Raw genomic sequence first — 17,464 nt, 5'->3', positions numbered from 1 at the left:
CAGGCTGTGAGCTGCTTCCTACTGTGACCTCGCTCCATCCTCCAGACGAACCTGCAAAGCAGGGCGACTCCCATTTCACAAACGAGGGTAAGAAAGGTAGTGGCTGGTGTGGGGTGCCAGCTGGGGACTTGCTGAGCCGAGTCGAGCCCAGGTCAAGATGACTCTCACTCCGTGAGAGTGACAAACCCTTCACTATGGTCCTGGGAGGGAGGGATTATCATGCCTGTTTCAGAGATGAAGAGCCTGAGGCGCCCACGAGGTTACCGGAGATAGAGCATAGTAATGGTCTGCCTCTGGATTCAAGTTCTAGCTTGATCGCTTACCAGCTGTGGTATGTAGTGAAGATCAAACGAGAGAGGCCTTCGAGGGCCCTGCACAGTGCCTGTCACACAGAAGGCTACTCGCTGACTCTGAACAGCGGCGGTGGCGGTGGGCTGTCGGCCATGCCTGAGGCCGCGGGTGACAGAGGAGAGGCTTGAGCCAGGGGCTGTCTGAGCTGTGACTTCTCATCCACACTGTTCCTCTGTGCTGAGGTGGTGCCATAGCAAAGGCACGTGCTGCTGCAAACAGTCAGAACCGATGAGCCCTGGGGTTCTGTGGGGGAAAGTTTGGTCTTGCTTGTCCATTTTTAAAGATATATTTGAATTCTCCTTTGAAAAAAGAATTTACCAAGAAAAACACAAGTTCGAAAATGGCTGAGCTAGCAATCTAATCTATTCCCCTCTCCCGGTTTTCTGGATGGATGGGAACGCTGAGGTCCAGGGAGGGCAAGGGGCTTACCGGGGCCCCGCCATGAGCTGCAGCGGAGCGGGACCTGGTGTCTCCACCTGCTCCTTCCCGGAGAAGGCTGCCCTCTGGGACGCTGGGAGCTCCAGAAGTCGGACCCAGGCTCCATGCCCGGCTCTGCCACCCGTGACTGTGCATCTCTGGGTTCGTTCATTCACCTCTTTGAGCAGCAGTTTCCTCTCTGTGGAAATAACATGCAGCTACCTGGATGGCTGCAACAACGGAGACACTGTATTTAAAGTCCACAGGCGCTCAGTGTGCGGCAAGTTGTTTGAAGTCAGCCCAGGTTTCCGCTCTCTGGGTCCCACCCATGTGTGCCCTGGCGGAACCCGTAGGCTCCTGGGCCCCCCGGCCAGGCCTGGAGCCAGGGAGGTGGCTCAGCTCCTCTCTCTTCTCCCACCGGCAGGTGATCGTCTGGGGAGACTACGGCCGCATGGACCACAAGTGCTTCATGGGCATGGCCCAGATCATGCTGGACGAGCTGGACCTGAGTGCCGCCGTCACCGGCTGGTACAAACTCTTCCCCACCTCCTCCGTGGCAGACTCGACCCTCGGCTCCCTCACCCGGCGCCTGTCCCAGTCCTCCCTGGAGAGTGCCACCAGCCCCTCGTGCCCCTGAGGACCCCAGGAGGAGGCTGGCTGTGGTGTGGGAAGGGGCGCCTGCTGGCCCCCTCCCCCCCTGTACATAGTCTTCACGTCGTTCTGGCCCCTCGCCCTGCTGCATGCCTGTTGGCTACTGGGCTCGTCCCAGCTGGCGGTGGAGAGTGTAATGTGTGTGTGTGTGTGTGTGTGTGTGTGTGTGTGTGTTTCTGTCTGTGTGTGACCATGTTACATCTGTTCATGTGTCTGGGTATAGTCAGTCTTGGTGACTACGTGGGCTGAACTCCATGTCCTTCTGTGTCGTGTTGAAAAGAAACCCAAATGAGTGTTGTGTGTGGACACAACACCCCCTCGGTCCGGGGATGGAATCGGGGGTGGCCATTGGTCCATCCTGCCTGCTCCTGTGCCCGGGGCAGAGCCCGAGTGTCCCTGCCTGTTCCTCTTCTTGGTGATCCCTGCGAGTGTTCTGTCTCGTTCTTTGTCCCACCTCTGCCTCTCCCAGCACTGCTACCTTTTCTGAGGAATGTAGCATCCACTGCAGCTGGCCACACCAGGCCCCTCTGGGAGCCCGGACACCCCTCCGCCGGCAGCTTTGCCCACTGAATGCGTCTGCAGCATGGAGCATGCCCGGCTAGGGCCCTGGCGAGGGCCTGGGAAGCAAAGGTGCCTGGGGAGCTGAGGCCTTGGAGACTGCTTCCTCCCTCAGGCTGGAGCCACCTCCTTCCGACAAGCAAAACACTGGAGGTCTTAGTTTGCAGGGCTGCTGGCCAGACACCTTAGGGGGAAGTTCCGGTACCTCCCTTAGCACTGCTCCTCACCTTCTGTCTCCCTCCAAGCCCCCGCACCTCTGACATGCCAAAGGAGCTCTCCAGGGGACCCAGCCGGTGTGGGCGGGAGGTGTGGCCGGCCAGGAGGCTGCCTCAGAGGGCATGTACTCTGCCAGAGCAGACAGTCCCTGGAGGCACCTGTGTCCTCTCCAGGCTCAGAGGGTGGCCCTGAACCCACTGGGCTCATCCTAGTAGGGCCTGGCCTGTGAGGAGGTGCCGAGGGTGGGGCTGATTGCTGGGTTACGGAGGACAGGACAGACTTGCTCTGAGAATCCTGCCTGGGGATTAGCTGCCTGAAGTTCATCTGGGGCTCTGTCCTGCTCATTCCTAGACCAGGGTCCACCTGGGAGCTCAGCTCATGTGGGCTCCAGCCTCCTACCCCACAGACAGCCTGGCTCTGGACTCTGGTCTGCCACAGCCACCAGCTCTATACAAGCAATACTCATGCTCGGCCTCCCTGCCTCCCTGAGCTCTCCCGCTGCCCACGCCTGCTGCCCGCTGGAGAGTGACCTGGCCTGCTCCTGGCACCTACCCGCTCTGCTTTCATCCCACCTATCTGGCTGGAGCTTCGCAAAGCTGCTCACACTCTGACTTGGTCTGCAGGCTGGGTTCTGTGGGTGGGACCAGTGCCGGGACTGAAGTCTGGCTTAGGTCAAGGGTGAAAGGTGAGAGGTTGTGCAGGAGCTGGATATAGCAGCCCTTGGATCCGTGTTTGGGAAGGAAAGAGTATGGGGGAGGGTGTCACGGAATGGGGCAAGCTCTCTCTTCCCTAGACATCATCCCCAATGCTGCAGTGACTCCATGTGCCGGAGGCAGTGCAGGCTCAGAGCCTGAGTGCTTGGTCTCCATCTGTAACCAAAGGAGGTGGGTTCTGAGGGAAGCTCTCTGGAGATACTGCCATCTCCACCAAGGGGCGTCCCTTTTGGGCAGGATCCACCTTTCCTCCCAAAACACAAGGGGAGGAAACCAGGACCCCGTCAGTCCTGCCCACAGACAAAGAGTAGGTAATACGGGCAGTAAAGAAACCAGCGCTATGAGCGCCTGGGCCTGAGCCTGCATTCTGTATCAGCACGAGACCACTGTGTGCGTGGAAGAGAGGGAGGGCCAGCTGGGTCCCACCCTCTCTCTCTGCAGAAATCCTCTCCCATTGCCAGGGCTGGGTAACGCCTGCACGTCTCACGGTTTCTACAGTGAAGCCACGGGCTCTGCACTCTGGTCCGAGGGTGGGAGAGGGAGGACCGCGCGCAGGGAGGTGCTCTGTGTCCTGTCTGTGATGTGCTCACCTCAGAGAGCTCGCCCTCAGGATGGTGTGAAAACACACGAGGGCGGTGGGCTTATGGTGAACGTGTAGACACCTGCCGATGTAGCACTGAATGGCGATCCTCAGGCCATGCAGCCACCCCCAGGGAAGGGGGACGTCACCCTCGTTCCTCAAAGGGCCCAGAAAGACATGATTCTGAGAAGGTGGGAGCTGCCAGCAGAGAGGCTCCCGCTGGGTAGCTGGAGGCCGGTGCCCCTGGCCTCGGGGGTGGGTGGGTTAGCACAGGGGGAGTGCCAGCCAGACGTGGCGCCTGGCGTGTGGATAGAGCTGCCTGCAACCCCAGCTGCCAAAGCCGCCAGGGTAGGCCCACTCCTCAGTTCCATCTCTAATGGGCAGTGACCCCGCCCCATGTTGACCTTGGGAATGATTCTTTTTAACCCTTTGTACCAAATAAGTGACTGATTCCACCTAGATCTGCCCCCAGGAGGGTGAAGTCATGTGAGGCTGATATGTGTGTGTGTTGGAGACCGGCTGGAGGTCGGGGTCTGTTTCTCAGCACCCCGGGTGCAGGGGCCTGAGAAGCAGCTCTGGAACCAGCCCGTCGCAGGGGAGGAGGGAGCTCAAGGCGGGAGCGTCTGTTCTTTCAGAAGAGATGGTGGGGGAGGAAGGAACAAGAATCCCCAGAGGTCTCTCCACCCTGGGACCAGCTCACGGCTAGGGACTGTATCCTGGCCCCGAACCCTCCCTCCCCGCAGCCCAGGTGAAGCCCGGAGCTGATCTCAGACGGGGGCTCTGTCACTCGTCTCCTGTGCTCAGGCAGGCTCTGGAAGACAAAGGCCCTGCGGCAATGCTGGCTACGGGCAGGAACCGTGAGAATGACTCAGAGCGCTGACTAAACATTTCTGCTCTGTTGAATCCCTCCCGCTCCCTTCAAAGATGGCTTCCCTGCAGGGAAGACCGTGATGGGCCTTGGGGATGAATGAGGCTCCACGGATGAGCCACGTCTTGGTTGGACCAGGGCGGGTGTGACCCTGCGGGAAAGAACTGTCTCCAGAATGGCTGCCGTCCAGGCAATCCCACCACCAGCTCTCCCGGGAAAGGCACACGGCCCGGGCGCTGCCAGGACTGGCCGAGGCAGAACCTAGGAGCTCCAGAGAGAGGGCGCCCGAGCCGCCCATCCCCTGTGGGATCACTGCCGGTTGCACGGCACTGAGGTCAAGCCAGTCCTCCCCGGGGCATGGCACCCACCAGGGCGAGCCTGCCCCAGCTCTTCTTTACTGCCAGCCTCGAGGAGGGCAGAAGCACCCTTTAAAGACAATAGAACCCTCCAAGAGTACTTCCTTGGAAATGAAATGTAGCACAATCTGAGACTGCGTTGCGAGGAGCCCTGACACCCAAACCAGGGTTCTTGCTCATCACCTTGCTGCCCGGGAGACCTGTGCTCCTCCCCTGGGGCTCCAGAGCTCCTAATACCTCTGACCCCCCCTCCATCTCCCTCGGCCCAGAAAGCAGCACGGCTTCAGCTAGTCTGCTGTTCTGTTTCTCCGATTGCTCCCTGCACTGTGCAAACTCTGCAAGAAATTGCTGCCTTTGCTTGACATTGTACTGAGTTGTCCCCCACCTGGGGGGAGGGAGACGGCATGTCATTCAGGGCCAAGGGATGGTCCTGCAGTGGCTTCAAGGCGGTGGATAAGAGGAGGCCCGCTGCCCTGCTGACCCCTCCCTCTCTCATCCCCTCCTCTGCATTCTCTTCTCCAGTATCCCCACACGGAAAGAGGCTCTTGGAAATGCTGCTTCCTGTACTGAGTTATCTTTCACTGGATGATCAGGGAGGAGATGGGAATGCAGACTCATTGTCCCCGGTCTTCTCAAGTCTGCTTTCACTCAGGTCAGAAGAGATTGGGGCAAAACAAAACAATCATGGCTGAAGGGCTGGGGAGCCCTGCCCCTGATCGGGGCCGCATTGACCTGGTCTGGCTGGGAAAGGGTTATTTTGAAAGAGTGCCTGAGCATCTCAGAGCAATGTCAGTGATGCCAAAGAGAGCAACTTGGCCTCCCCGGGCACCAGCTCCGTGTTGGTCTGCCTGATAGTGGGACCTTGTTCTCTGACAAAAGGGCTTAATCTTTCCATGTAGCAAAGCAACTCCCCCACCCTCCCCCCACCCCTAGCTTGGGCTTTTGTGGGCCCAGCACGGCTGTGCCTGTGAGGGAAACCACAGCAGAGAGACAGTGCATTCTCTTAGGGGCCTAGGCTGCTCATGAGAAGCATAATGCTTTGGCAAAACCTTCCAGCACTCCGGCTGGAGGCTTGGCCAGGAAGGACTGGGGCCTTGGGCCTACCAAGGAGTTCACCCCAATCCCAGGAAGGACCTGTGGGACCGGGTTCCAGAGAGTGTGGCTAGCAAATGAGGATTTACCCCCTTGGTCCATGGCCCGTACAGCTGGCTATAGAGCATCAAAGGCTGTCATAGAAAGTTTGCCAGAAACAGCAAGCATGCGCAAGACTCCTCACTTTTCTGGGCCTCAGCTTTTCATCCGCAAAACCAGAGCATTTGCTAGCTGCTGCACGGTTCCCTCCAGGTGTTGAAGGTCTGATCTGGAGCCGATGAGGGCTGAGCCTGGTGCACACGGTTCCAGGGACTGGTTTCTTCCAGCCCTGGGTGCCCAAGCCGGGTGCAGGTCCTCATCTGCCCACGCCCAGATGCTGCTTCTGCCTAGAACTCTGGGAACCCTAACAGACTGCTCCCCCCTCTTTGTGGTCCATTCTCTCTTATTCGTGTGTGATGATGAGAAACAATTAAGAGGTGTCCTACAACGGACAATTTTCAAGGTGCTGATGTGATGTTACAACCTCAGCTGCAACCCGTGTAGGTTAGTATCCCCACCAGCAACTGGTCCTCATAGCTGCTTCTAGAAGGACGTCGGTGGGAGATTTGGACATGGGAGAATTTTAAAGGAAATGCTCTCTGATGGGAGGAGAGAGGGGACTTCCTGTCCAAGTGTTTTGCTTCTTAAAACCACTCCTCTCTCCAGAATGTCTTTTACCAGGCGACATCTCCGCAGGCTGAGTGGCTGCTTCGGTAGGAAAAGTTGGCCTGATTGTTCTATCTGCTCCTTTAGAGAGTACATTCACAGAAGAAAGGAACCTTTTTTTAATTTTTTTTTTTTTTTTAGAATATCCAAACGCATCCTTCAAAGAAAGAGATAGCTGATAGGGACTGACAAGCACACTGTTTAGATAAGAAGCAAATTAGCCTTTTATATCTGTGCTCTATACATTTTCTATGTGCAGCATCTTTCCAACCTGGTTGTGGCTCCCGGGTGGCAGGTGGACAGCTGGGAAGGACTTGCCAGCCGTTCGTACAACGTTCTTGCCAATTCCCTTGAGGAGAAAATTCTTCACATGGCTTCTGCATGTACAGTATTTGGGCAGCAAAAAAATGATTAAAGTTGGTTTAAAACTGGTTTCGTGTGTTGCTTTTTGAAGATGGTTCTTAATGCTAGGGGAACACAGGGTTCCAGGTGACTAAAACAAGGAGGGGGGCGCCTTGGCTAAGAGGCAGGAGAGAGCAGAACATCTCAGGAAAAAGGCATAGACATTTAAAAAAATGAGATCTTGCCATTTGTGATAATATAGATGGACCTTGAGCACATTAAGTGAATTAAGTCAGACAGAAAGACAAATACCATATGATCTTACTTATATGTGGGGTCTAAAAAAAACACCACAATACAAACAAGAGACAAAAACCAAGACCATCGATACAGAGAACATATTGATGGTTGCCAGAGGGATTGAGATGGGAAGTCGGGGTTTTGGGGTGGCAAAATGGGTGAAGGGAATAAAAAATTACAGTTATAAAACTAATAATCATAGTGTGACTATGATTAATAATGCTATATTGTATATTTGAAAGTGGCTAAGAGAGTAAATCTTAAAAGCCCATATCACAAGAAAAAAAATAATTTTTGTAACTGTGTATGGTGATGGATGGTAACTAGGTTTATTGTGGTGATCAGTGAGCAGTGTATATAAATATGGAATCATATCGAACACCTAAAACTAATGTAATGTTGTATGGCAATTAAACCTCAATAAAAAGTGCTAATCCTAAAATAAGAGAAATTGGATTTCATCCAAATTAAAATTTCTTTTTGAAAAAACCCCCACACATTATGACTCATAATAAGATGACAATTTAATTAAGTAATCCAAGTAAAAAGTTTGAATAGATATATCATAAAAAGAGGTACGTAATTGCCAATAAGCACATGAAAAGATGCTCATCCCCCAAGTTCATGAGGGAACTACATAACCATAGAATGCCTAAAATTAAAGACTGGTAATATCAAATGCTGGTGGATTTTTATGCATTTTTAATGGAAATATAAAATGCTACAACTACTTTGTCAATTTCTCATAAATTTCTTATACACTTACCACATGACCCAGCAATTTCACTCCTTTATCAGGAAAAATGAAAACATATATCCACCCAAAGACAAGAATATTCATGACAGCTTTACTCAAAATTGCCTCAACTGGAAGCATTACAAATGTCTAACGTGTCAATCAGAATATAGAAACCACACAGTAATTTAACCGAGGAAACTTTAATGCTTAAAAAATAACACCAGCAGGGGCATAACTATGAAGGTGTAAAGCGGACTGGAGAATGATCAAGGAAGGAACAAAATGAAAGGGGCCCCTCTTCTTTAAGCTGGGAATCAAATCTTGGTGGAAAACATGTAATGTGATGTGAAGTGCGTTAGGAGCCCAGGCCAGGTCCCGGTCCAGGCTCCAGGTCAGCAGGAAACATCTCTCGGGGCAGCTGGTGGGCCAAGGATGGCAGGCTGGCAAATTGGCAGGTTGGTGCTCAGGGGCGTCAGTAGCCTGCTCACCATTATTTACAGAATGCAAGCCTGAAGTGTGCAGATCCACGAGGGAGTGAGGCGGGCACTGGGCCCGGCTGGGGCTGTGAGCTCACAGACATCGCGTCTTCTGGACGCACCGCGGAGCCAATGCTAATGGATGTCCCCATGCACGTGCCTCTGGCAGCAATAAGGTCGGAAGAAAAGCCTAGCAGAAGCAGACTGGACCAGCAGTTTCTTTCTTCTGTAGCAGTGTCACTCCAGCGCCATCTATTGACAAAAATCAATACTGTTCTCACTGCAAAGGAGAAATGTTTCACAAGTAATGGAAGGTAGATTTGGAGTTTGAGAGACAACAAGTTAATAACTGTCATATCTATCAATAAGCCCAATGCAAGAACAGTTTGTGGTAAATTAGTACAATGGGAGACCTCTTGGCACTAAATAGAATGCACTACTAATATATGCAAAAGCATAGATGGACTGCAAAATCAGAATGCTGAATGGAAAGAAAAAAAAAAAAACAGACACAAAGGGCAAATAATGTTATATGAAATTATATATTATTTTCAAAAAGGGTAAATACTGTTATATGAAATTCTAGAATACAAGACCAATCTATAGGGACAAAAATGTCAATCGGTATTGTTCAAGAATTGGGGGTGAGTATTTATTGCAAAAGATCACATGGGAAGTTGGGAGGAGGGTGGAAATATGCCAAATCTGGATTGTGGTATTGGTTACATGAGTGTATACATTGATTAAATGTATGCATTTATATAAATTATAGTAGTGTCTATTTTTAAAATATCATCTGTAAATGAGATGCCTATGATTGTGTGGGATCTGCACTACCATTGTCTTCCAAGCCCTGCTACCCTGTAAATTCCAGGCCAAAGGCCAAGTGAGAGGGCATGGGCTCGATAGAAACATTGGAAAACTTCTGTCTTCCCATGGGAGATTGATTCTCTGAGCTGGAAAGCCTCAGTGGTCATGCAGGATTGTTCTGGATTATTCCTAAGGTACAGATGGGGTGGTGCACTTGGAAGTATGGTGAAGAGGAGGCCTCAGTTGAGAAATGAGGGTCTGAGTGTTGGGGTCAGTGTTCTGCATTCTTTCTTTGCTTGATTCCATTATGACTCAGATTCCAGTAAAAGAGAGTCTAAGATTCTACAGCATTTTGACTTGGAAAGTACCTTCAAGCTCCTCAAAGACAGGTTTTTCCATCTTATAAATTAAGGAGCAAAGACCCACAGGTTGTCCAAGGTCATCCAACAGTTCATTAGGGGCACAGTCTGGACAGAATCCAACCCAGTGCTCATGAAAAACATCAGGCCGACATGCAATGGATTAAAATGCAGACTTTTCTTGGAGTGAAGGGGGCCCCTCTGACCATCAGGGATCACCCAAGATAGAGGCAATGGAAGTGACCACTCTCTACCATCCTAAAAGGAGCCTTGAAAAGCACCTCTAGCCCAGCCTAGCCATTGCCAGAAGCTGCAATAAGCTCCTGTTTCCTCCCCATGGCAAAGCCCACTGCATATACTCAGGAAAGAGACTGGACATGAAGAAGGAAACACCAATACTGACTTGCTCTCCAAGCAATAACTGAGTTCAAATCCAGGCCTAGGGCATGGGACATAGGGAAGAAGGTCCTGGAGCAGGAAAGCGGTCAAGGAGAGGTTAGAGCTTCCCTCGAGGAGTGGCATTAGACACACCCTCAGCTCTCTCCCAGTCTCATTAGAAGTTCAGAGGACAGGGATATTATCTCCATTTTAAGAAAAAAGAAACTATGCCCAGATAGGGGTAGACATTTGCCCAAGGCCACTCAGCTTTGGAGTAATAATACTAGGACCAGAATTCCTGGCACCTAGCTCAGTGCTCTTTCCATTAAATCACTACATTGGGAAATGGGGTGGGAATATAAGGATGTAATCACAGAAGCCACAACCAACCCTTTAACCTAGAGCAGTGATCAGCAAACTGCAGCTCGAGAACCACATGTGGCTCTTTGGCTCCTTGAATGTGGCTCTTCCACAAGGCCTGGGCAAGTCTATTTTGAAGAAGTGGCATTGGAAGAAGTTTAAATTTAAAAAACTTGGCTCTCAAAAGAAATTTCAATTGTGGCACTGTTGATATTTGGCTCTGTTGACTAATGAGTTTGCCAACCACTGGCCTAGAGTATCTTCTGAGTCTATAAGAATCTCATTACTAACATACCACCTTCCCAGCCCTATCCTGGTCCCATGTATATCTGCCATCCACCTCCAGCACCCGAAGTCTCCAACAGCAGCATCTGTAGATAGAGAGCATATTTGTCAGAATGGGCAGGTCATGCTGCTATAGGGAACCCTGAAGTCTCAGGGCTTTGGATAATAGAGGCTTATGTACATTCATGTCCCATTTGGATGAGGATCTGGTCCCTCTCCCAGAGGTTGTTTTCTAAGCAGTGATGGATGTAGGGACCTCCTGTAGCTACATCCTGAGAAGCACACAGCTTCCAAGGTCACCAAGAAAGGAAAAAAAGAACTGGAGGAGTTCACCCGGGATCTTAGTTCCATATTCTTCTTCCAGATGTTTTAAAATATCTTTTAATCAATAGAAATTTGAACTTACCAATACATGTTACCCATGTCTTGGTTTATTATTGCTTTGGGTATTCAGCTTCTTCCTCTTAGAATAATTTTTTTCTACATCCCTAAGAAATTTGTTAAGGGGGTGTCTGTGGTAAAGAATGTATATTTCTGCCTCCATTCTAGAATGAGAGTTTGGTTGGGTCAGACTTTCAGATTCCACATTGTTTTCTCTCAGAAAATGGAAGCTGACGAATAGTTGACATGGAATCCATTTTCTTTGTGAATGCTTTTAGGATTTTTTCTTAATCCTTGGTTTGAGAATTTCCCAACATTCCCTTTTTGTTTAGTTTGCTGTTAATGATCTTATTCATATTCATATTATTGGACATTTTACATTTTCCCAGATTTTTTATTATGGGTATGCTGAAATTAAAATTGTCTTATATGAATTTTGCCTGTGTATTCAAGAAATATTTTTAAGCACCTTTTTGCTCTATGCCTAGGTGATAGGCAGAAAACAAAACAGATGAAACCCTGTATGATTGTGGAACAGGCATTCCAGTGGATAACTAGATTATACTTACTGAGCCCTTACTGCACATCAGGCACTTTGCTAACTCATTTAATGAGTTAGCAAAGTGCCTGATGTGCAGTAAGGGCTCAGTGGGTTCTATTCTTACTCCCATTTTATCAATGAAGAGGAGGAGCCACGAGGTGTTAAATGTCCCCAACCCCCAAAGGACACACAACCAGTAAGTGGCACAGCAGGTAACCCAGCTTCAGAGCATGCGCTTCAGCCCTCACTATGCTGGACTGTCTCTTCTGGTTGTTCAGAGGCAACACCTGTGAGCACAGGCGCTTGTTGGTTGAGCCAAAGAGTTTTCCCAAAAGGCACTGCTGGCTTAGGAGTCCACCAATGCTTCACGGCGCTACTTCTGAAAGGCAGAGAGGCTCTGATGTTTTTAAGGAGAAAGACATGTTTAATTTGTGCTTTATTTTTATTTTTGTAAATAGATTTTTATTGATTTCAGAGAAGAAAGAGAAGGGGAAAGAGAGAAACATAAATGACAAGAGAGAATCATCGATCAGCTGCCTCCTGCACGCCCCCAATCGGAGACTGAGCCCACAACCCGGGCATGTGTCCTTGACTGAAACCGAACCTGGGACCCTTCAGCCTATAGGCCAGTGCTATAGCCATTGAGTCAAACCAGCTAGGGCTAGTTTGTGTTTTAGAAATACTATTCCAACTTAGTGTGTGGGAGATATTGGAGGGAGAAACAGAGAGTTCAGTTCAGAAGCTACTGCTCTGAATCATGAGAGGAAAGTTGTAGAGTAGCCTCAACTGGGCCAGGTGGACATTTTGAGATAAATTAAGAAGGCAGAACGGGCAGAACTTGCTAACTTGTTGGGAGGGAGATATCGGGAGAGATGAGCTTAACACTCAAGTGTGTGGCTTAGGAAACAGGGTAGATGGGGGATTATTAGAAGGACATGTTTGTTTTGGGGAAAGAGTGAGAAAGTAACGGGTCCCAGTTTTGACCTATTAAGAATCCAGTTCATTGTAGGACATCAGTTAGCGTTTGAGTTGTCTGCCACAAGTTCAGGGGAGAGCTCTGAACTGTGGACGCTGATCTGAGAAACATCTGCAGGAATATACGCTTCAAAAGGTGTGTCGAGTGAGAAGGGACAGCACCTAAGACCGAGGCATAGCATTTGTGGCCCAAGATAGACTGAGGCGCCTGCAGAGGAGACTGGAAGGAAGCAGCCCTCGAGGCAGGAGGAACCCCGGGAGCTCCTAAGAGGAAGGGAGCAATCAGAGAGGTGGGAGAAGGACCCTTTGCACTTCACCAGACGAAGGGGAGAGCAATTTCAGTGCATGGTGAAAATGATTGGCGAGGGACTAGGAGCCACATGTCCAACAGCTGCACAGAGTACCTGTATCTTGTTGCTTCTTAAAGGGGCCCTGAGGCAAGATGACTTATACTCAAACCCAGCCTACGCTGGTGCATTAAAGAAAATTAGACCATAGCAGATTTGGCTCAGTGGATAGAGCGTTGGCTTGAGGACTGAAGGATCCTGGGTTCCACTCTGGTCAAGGGCCCAAGCCCAGGTTGCGAGCTCCATCCCCAGAAGGGTATGTGCAAGAAGCAACCGGCCAATTAATGATTCTCTCTCATCACTGATGTTTCTATCTTTCTCTCCTTCTCCCTTCCTCTCAGGAATCAACAATATATTTTAAAACAAAGAAGAAGAAGAAGAAGAAGAAGAAGAAGAAGAAGAAGAAGAAGAAGAAGAAGAAGAAGAAGAAGAAGAAGAAGAAAGAAAATTAGCTCAGTGGATGAAATAATTCACTAAGATACCCTCCTGGGTGTGCTTTAGGTAGATCTTGGAGACACCCATAATTGAACCCAGCTGCTGTAATCCAATCCAATCGAGGGCCGCTCTGAAAGTGGCAATCACTAGAGCTGTGCGGAGCTGTGCGGGCCGTTACTTCCAGGGAGAGGCAGCTGGGGAGGCTAGGAGCCCTGGTTCAGTGCAACCAACCTCTGCGAGTGCCCGGCCCAGCCGACAGCCTGCTCTGGTCAGCCTCCGCCTGGAGGAAGGGCCCTCCCTCCCGCTTCTTTTTTGTAAATCTATGCTCACTCTGCACCAGTTTGCTCCTTGTTTTAGGCATGAGAAGGTGCCCAGAGAGGCAATTAAAAAAATAAATAAAAAACAGTGCCTTCTGGTTTGAATGAATGTCAATGAAAATGAACTTGAATATTTTTCGAAAAGTAGCCCAAGTTGGGGATGGGAGGAGGCAGGGAAGGGAGCTTTGGGTGCTGTGAGCAGGCTGGCTCTGCCTGCAATCCCAAATATAGTGCTGGCACCCACTAACCTCGGGGCTTCACACCTCCGCAAAGCACCTGGGTCTCAGCCACTCTCTTCTGTTTGGGCAGAGGCGGCAGGAAAGGCAGGGCCCCAACCTGGTAGGTGCACCCCTTATTTCATGCTGAGGGGTTTCCACTGCAGCTGTGGCAGAAAGCCGGGTTCCTGAGTACCAGGGGGAGAGGGGGGAGAGAGAGAGAGAGAGAGAGAGAGAGAGAGAGAGAGAGAGGTTCCCCAGCCCCTCCCCCAAGGTAACGTCCCCCCCCTCCCCTGCCACACACACACACACACACACACACACACACACTCACACTCAGTTAAGTCACAGTGAACAAGCCAAGGAAGACCTCTGGTTCCTTAAAAAAATAAATAAGTAAAATTATCCAACACCTACAGCCACCAACTAGACCTTCATGGCGCTTACAGTCTAGTGGGGGAGACATAGGATAATAAATAAAGGAGTGAAAATAGGAAGCAGCAAGTCTAGGTCATGTGGACTGGCGCTCTGGAGAAAACTAAAGCAGGGGAGGGGGGGGTGTTGGGGGGGGCGGATGGGGGGGGTGAGGTGGGGTGGGGGAGAAGCAGGCGGTCGGGGAAGGCCTCCTCAAGTGTCAGCGAGGGCGCAAGGGAGAAGTCTGCGGCCCGGAGCACTGGTTTTGTCCGGGAAGGGAAGCCTCTGTCTTTGGCGATTTCTGAAGTCAGCATGTGCTTTCCACTTTCTTGCTAGGTCCCTGGGTCCCAGCGGCCGGTTTTGGCGTCCTGCCTCCGCCTTCAGCCGTGTCACCCACGCCCTGCACCCTCCGCTCCGGGCCACATGGCCTCTGGAGGCTGCAGACCCGAGACCCATCCCCGGAGCAGGAGCCTGGACTTGAGGAATCCAGCAGGAGCAGCCCCTGTGGCTCGTGAAGGTGCCCAAATACCTGTCGCAGCAGTGGGATGGCGCTTCCCGGAGCGGGGAGGTGGGGAAGCTGCAGGTGGTCCAGAACCCAGCACAGCCGGAGTCGTTCTTCACTTTGAACGAGGAACTCACCCGCATTCAGGACCCTGCGGGAGGACCCGAGCTGCTCCGAGCTCCCAGGGAGCATCAGGTGCTCCCGCAGCGGGTGAGAGGGCAGGCCCTGGTGGTGATGACGGAGGAGGACGTGCAAGCCAGGCTGTCCCTGGAAGGGGCCGTGGTGCAGCGCCTGGAATGCAGACCTGCGGCCGGGGAACGCTACCTGAGGCTGAAGAGGATGCAGACGGAGCGGTCTCTCAGCCTGGCCCACACCGCGCAGATCCTGGACACGCCCGTCACGACCAATTACAGACCTGTCGCCAATCATCAGTGCAACATTGAGTATGAGAAGAAGAAGGAGGAGGACGGGAAGAGAGTGCGGGCTGACAAAGACCAGGTGCTGGCCTTGCTCTTCGCTGCCTTTGAGAAGCACCAATATTACTGCTTGAAGGACCTGGTTGGCATCACTCTGCAACCAGTGCTGTATCTGAAGGAGATCTTGCGTGAAATAGCTGTCCGGGTTGTGCAAGGGCCCCACAAAAACGCATGGAAGCTGAAGGCAGAGTACCGGTATTATCCCGCAGCCGCCAAGGGGGCGGGGGCCGGCCTTCACCCTGGGAAGGCAGCATCACCTAAGACAGAACTAGGGGGAAACTAGCCTTCTTCTCATCCCCGCCATGTCTTGCAAGTATATGTTTGAGTTCGTTTTTCTTTCCAAGATTCAGGAGACAATATGTGGGTGACAATCTTCAAACACCAAAACTGAGGCGGTGAGGCGATGAGTTGGAAGGGGTAGGGGACTGAATATCTTTTTGTTTTTAAGTATCCACTTTAGGTTGTAAAACAGGGAAATAAAAAAGAAGCAAACTGAAAAAACATGGTCTTTCTTTTCGTTCCTTAGAGTTCTCAGTTTGTTAATCCTCTCGTGAAATACCTGCACAGTCACCACAGACGAAGTCCCTAGAGAATCTCAACTCCTGTTGGTCAATCCCCAGCTCATTTTTGTCAGCACCAACGTTGGCCTTTCGGTCCCCCTGCCTTTCTGTGTTCTGTGTTCCATTCTGTTTTGTTTTTGTTGTTGTTTTTTAAACATATTTTATTGACTTTTTACAGAGAGGAAAGGAGAGTGATACAGAAAAACATCGATCAGCTGCCTCCTGCACACCTTCCACTGGGGATGTACCTGCAACCAAGGTATATGCCGTTGACTGGAATTGACCTGGGATCCTTGAGTCCACAGGCCAACGCTCTATCCACTGAGCCAAACCGATTCTGGCTTGTTTTGTTTTTGAAGTCTTCTCATATAGGTCAAGTCTTCCAAGTCCATGTTTGGGTTCATTCTTCTTTGAATAACACAAGGGATCACAAATCATGCCAAAGCCACTTGTTTTAACACCACCAAAATGGATCCTGAGTTCAACACAAAGATGGCTTCTGGTGTAATCTTGTACATTTAGGCTAGGTTTCCCCAAATGCTGTCTTAGGTAGTGTTGCCCTCCCAGGGCGAAGGACGTCAATGACCATTTGTTCCCACTGAAGTTGTCTGTTGGACATGGACTTCCCGGTGTGCATGTTTATCATGTCCTTCCTGATGGCCTCCAATCTTCAAGTGGCCAGGGAGGAAAAGAGGAGAAAATATTTTCTGCAGACTGTTTGCCTTTGCTATATCCTCCCGGAGTTCTGCTAATCTAAGTGAAAACAGAGGAGTAGTACAGCCAGGAACAAACAAATTTCACCAGAAACTATGGACTGGTGTGGGCAAAGGTGGGGCTTTGTGGGCCATACATGGGCAGGTGGGGTAGTTGTGTGTGTGTGTGTGTGTGTGTGTGTGTGTGTGTTGCTATTTGTGGCTCAGAATAAAGGACAAGTTCTGACTCCACCACCCTCACCAACATGGGTGCTGACAGTTTCCATTTGCATAGCAGTGCCTCCCCTTCTTCACCCTGAAGCCCTCATCTTCACATCCCACTCCCCAAGTGATGGGCGCTGAGACAGTTTTATAGAGGAAGAAACACTCCCTTACAGAGATCCCTTCAGGGCACAAGCTGGGACATGGTGGCCAGGACTGGTACCCAGCCTCTAGGATCAGAGCCCACTGCTCTTTCCTCCACGTGCTGCAGGGACATCCCGCCAGGCCAGGCGCTCCACTCAGAAGGAATAGGGCACCTGTGGGAACAGAAAAGAGGATTGGTGAGCTAGAATTTAGCTTTGTCGGGAATACACAGACTAAAGCATGGAAAGGACATGGCATGGAAAATACAGAGAAAGAACATTAGAGAAATGGGAGACAGTGTAAAAGTGTAACACATGGGAGATCCCGGAGGAAGGGAGAGGATAAAGCAGAAGTGATACTTGAAGAAATAATGGCTGAGTATTTCCAAAATGCACCAATCCACAGACTCCAGGAGTTCTGAGAAGCCCTGAGCGCTCCTTGCCAAGCTGGTGAAAAATGAAGTTCAAGAGGAAATTTAAAAGTAGCCAGCAGAAAAGACACCCTTGTGTTCAGTAGAGCAACAAGCACTAGGCAAGAAGACCCTTCAGAAGGGAACATGAAGAGGTATCAGGATTTCTCACCAGCTCACCCACACTCACAGGGAACATTCAAAGTTCCTCAGGCAGAAGGAATACTATCCCAGACAAAGCCAGTGAATAGAGTAAGAATAAAAAGTGCCAAAGGAAA

General features: G+C 50.6%; 2 protein-coding genes across 6 annotated transcripts in view; both read left to right on the top strand.

Annotated features, from left to right (window-relative positions):
- RIMS3 (regulating synaptic membrane exocytosis 3) overlaps positions 1-1,838 on the top strand; it is a 33,897-nt gene extending 32,059 nt beyond the window's left edge. For all 5 annotated transcript variants that reach the window (XM_084874703.1, XM_084874701.1, XM_084874704.1 and 2 more), the window contains one exon: positions 1,193-1,838. In XM_084874703.1, the coding sequence (XP_084730829.1) occupies positions 1,193-1,405 (213 nt within the window). In that variant the 3' untranslated portion in view covers positions 1,406-1,838. The remainder of the gene's footprint in view (positions 1-1,192) is intronic.
- Positions 1,839-14,604: 12,766 nt separating this feature from the next.
- LOC311615883 (general transcription factor IIF subunit 2-like) lies at positions 14,605-15,442 on the top strand (the record flags this gene model as incomplete). Its single annotated transcript, XM_084871307.1, is given in 2 exon segments — positions 14,605-14,660; positions 14,662-15,442. Coding segments are annotated over 2 exon segments (837 nt in total).
- Between the last annotated feature and the right edge of the window lie 2,022 nt (positions 15,443-17,464).

Source organism: Pipistrellus hanaki (assembly GCF_964339955.1).
Source record: "Pipistrellus hanaki genome assembly, chromosome: 2".
Classification (NCBI taxonomy): domain Eukaryota; kingdom Metazoa; phylum Chordata; class Mammalia; order Chiroptera; family Vespertilionidae; genus Pipistrellus; species Pipistrellus hanaki.
Note: the sequence above shows the minus strand (reverse complement) of the source record. Positions and strands in the feature narration are given on the sequence as shown.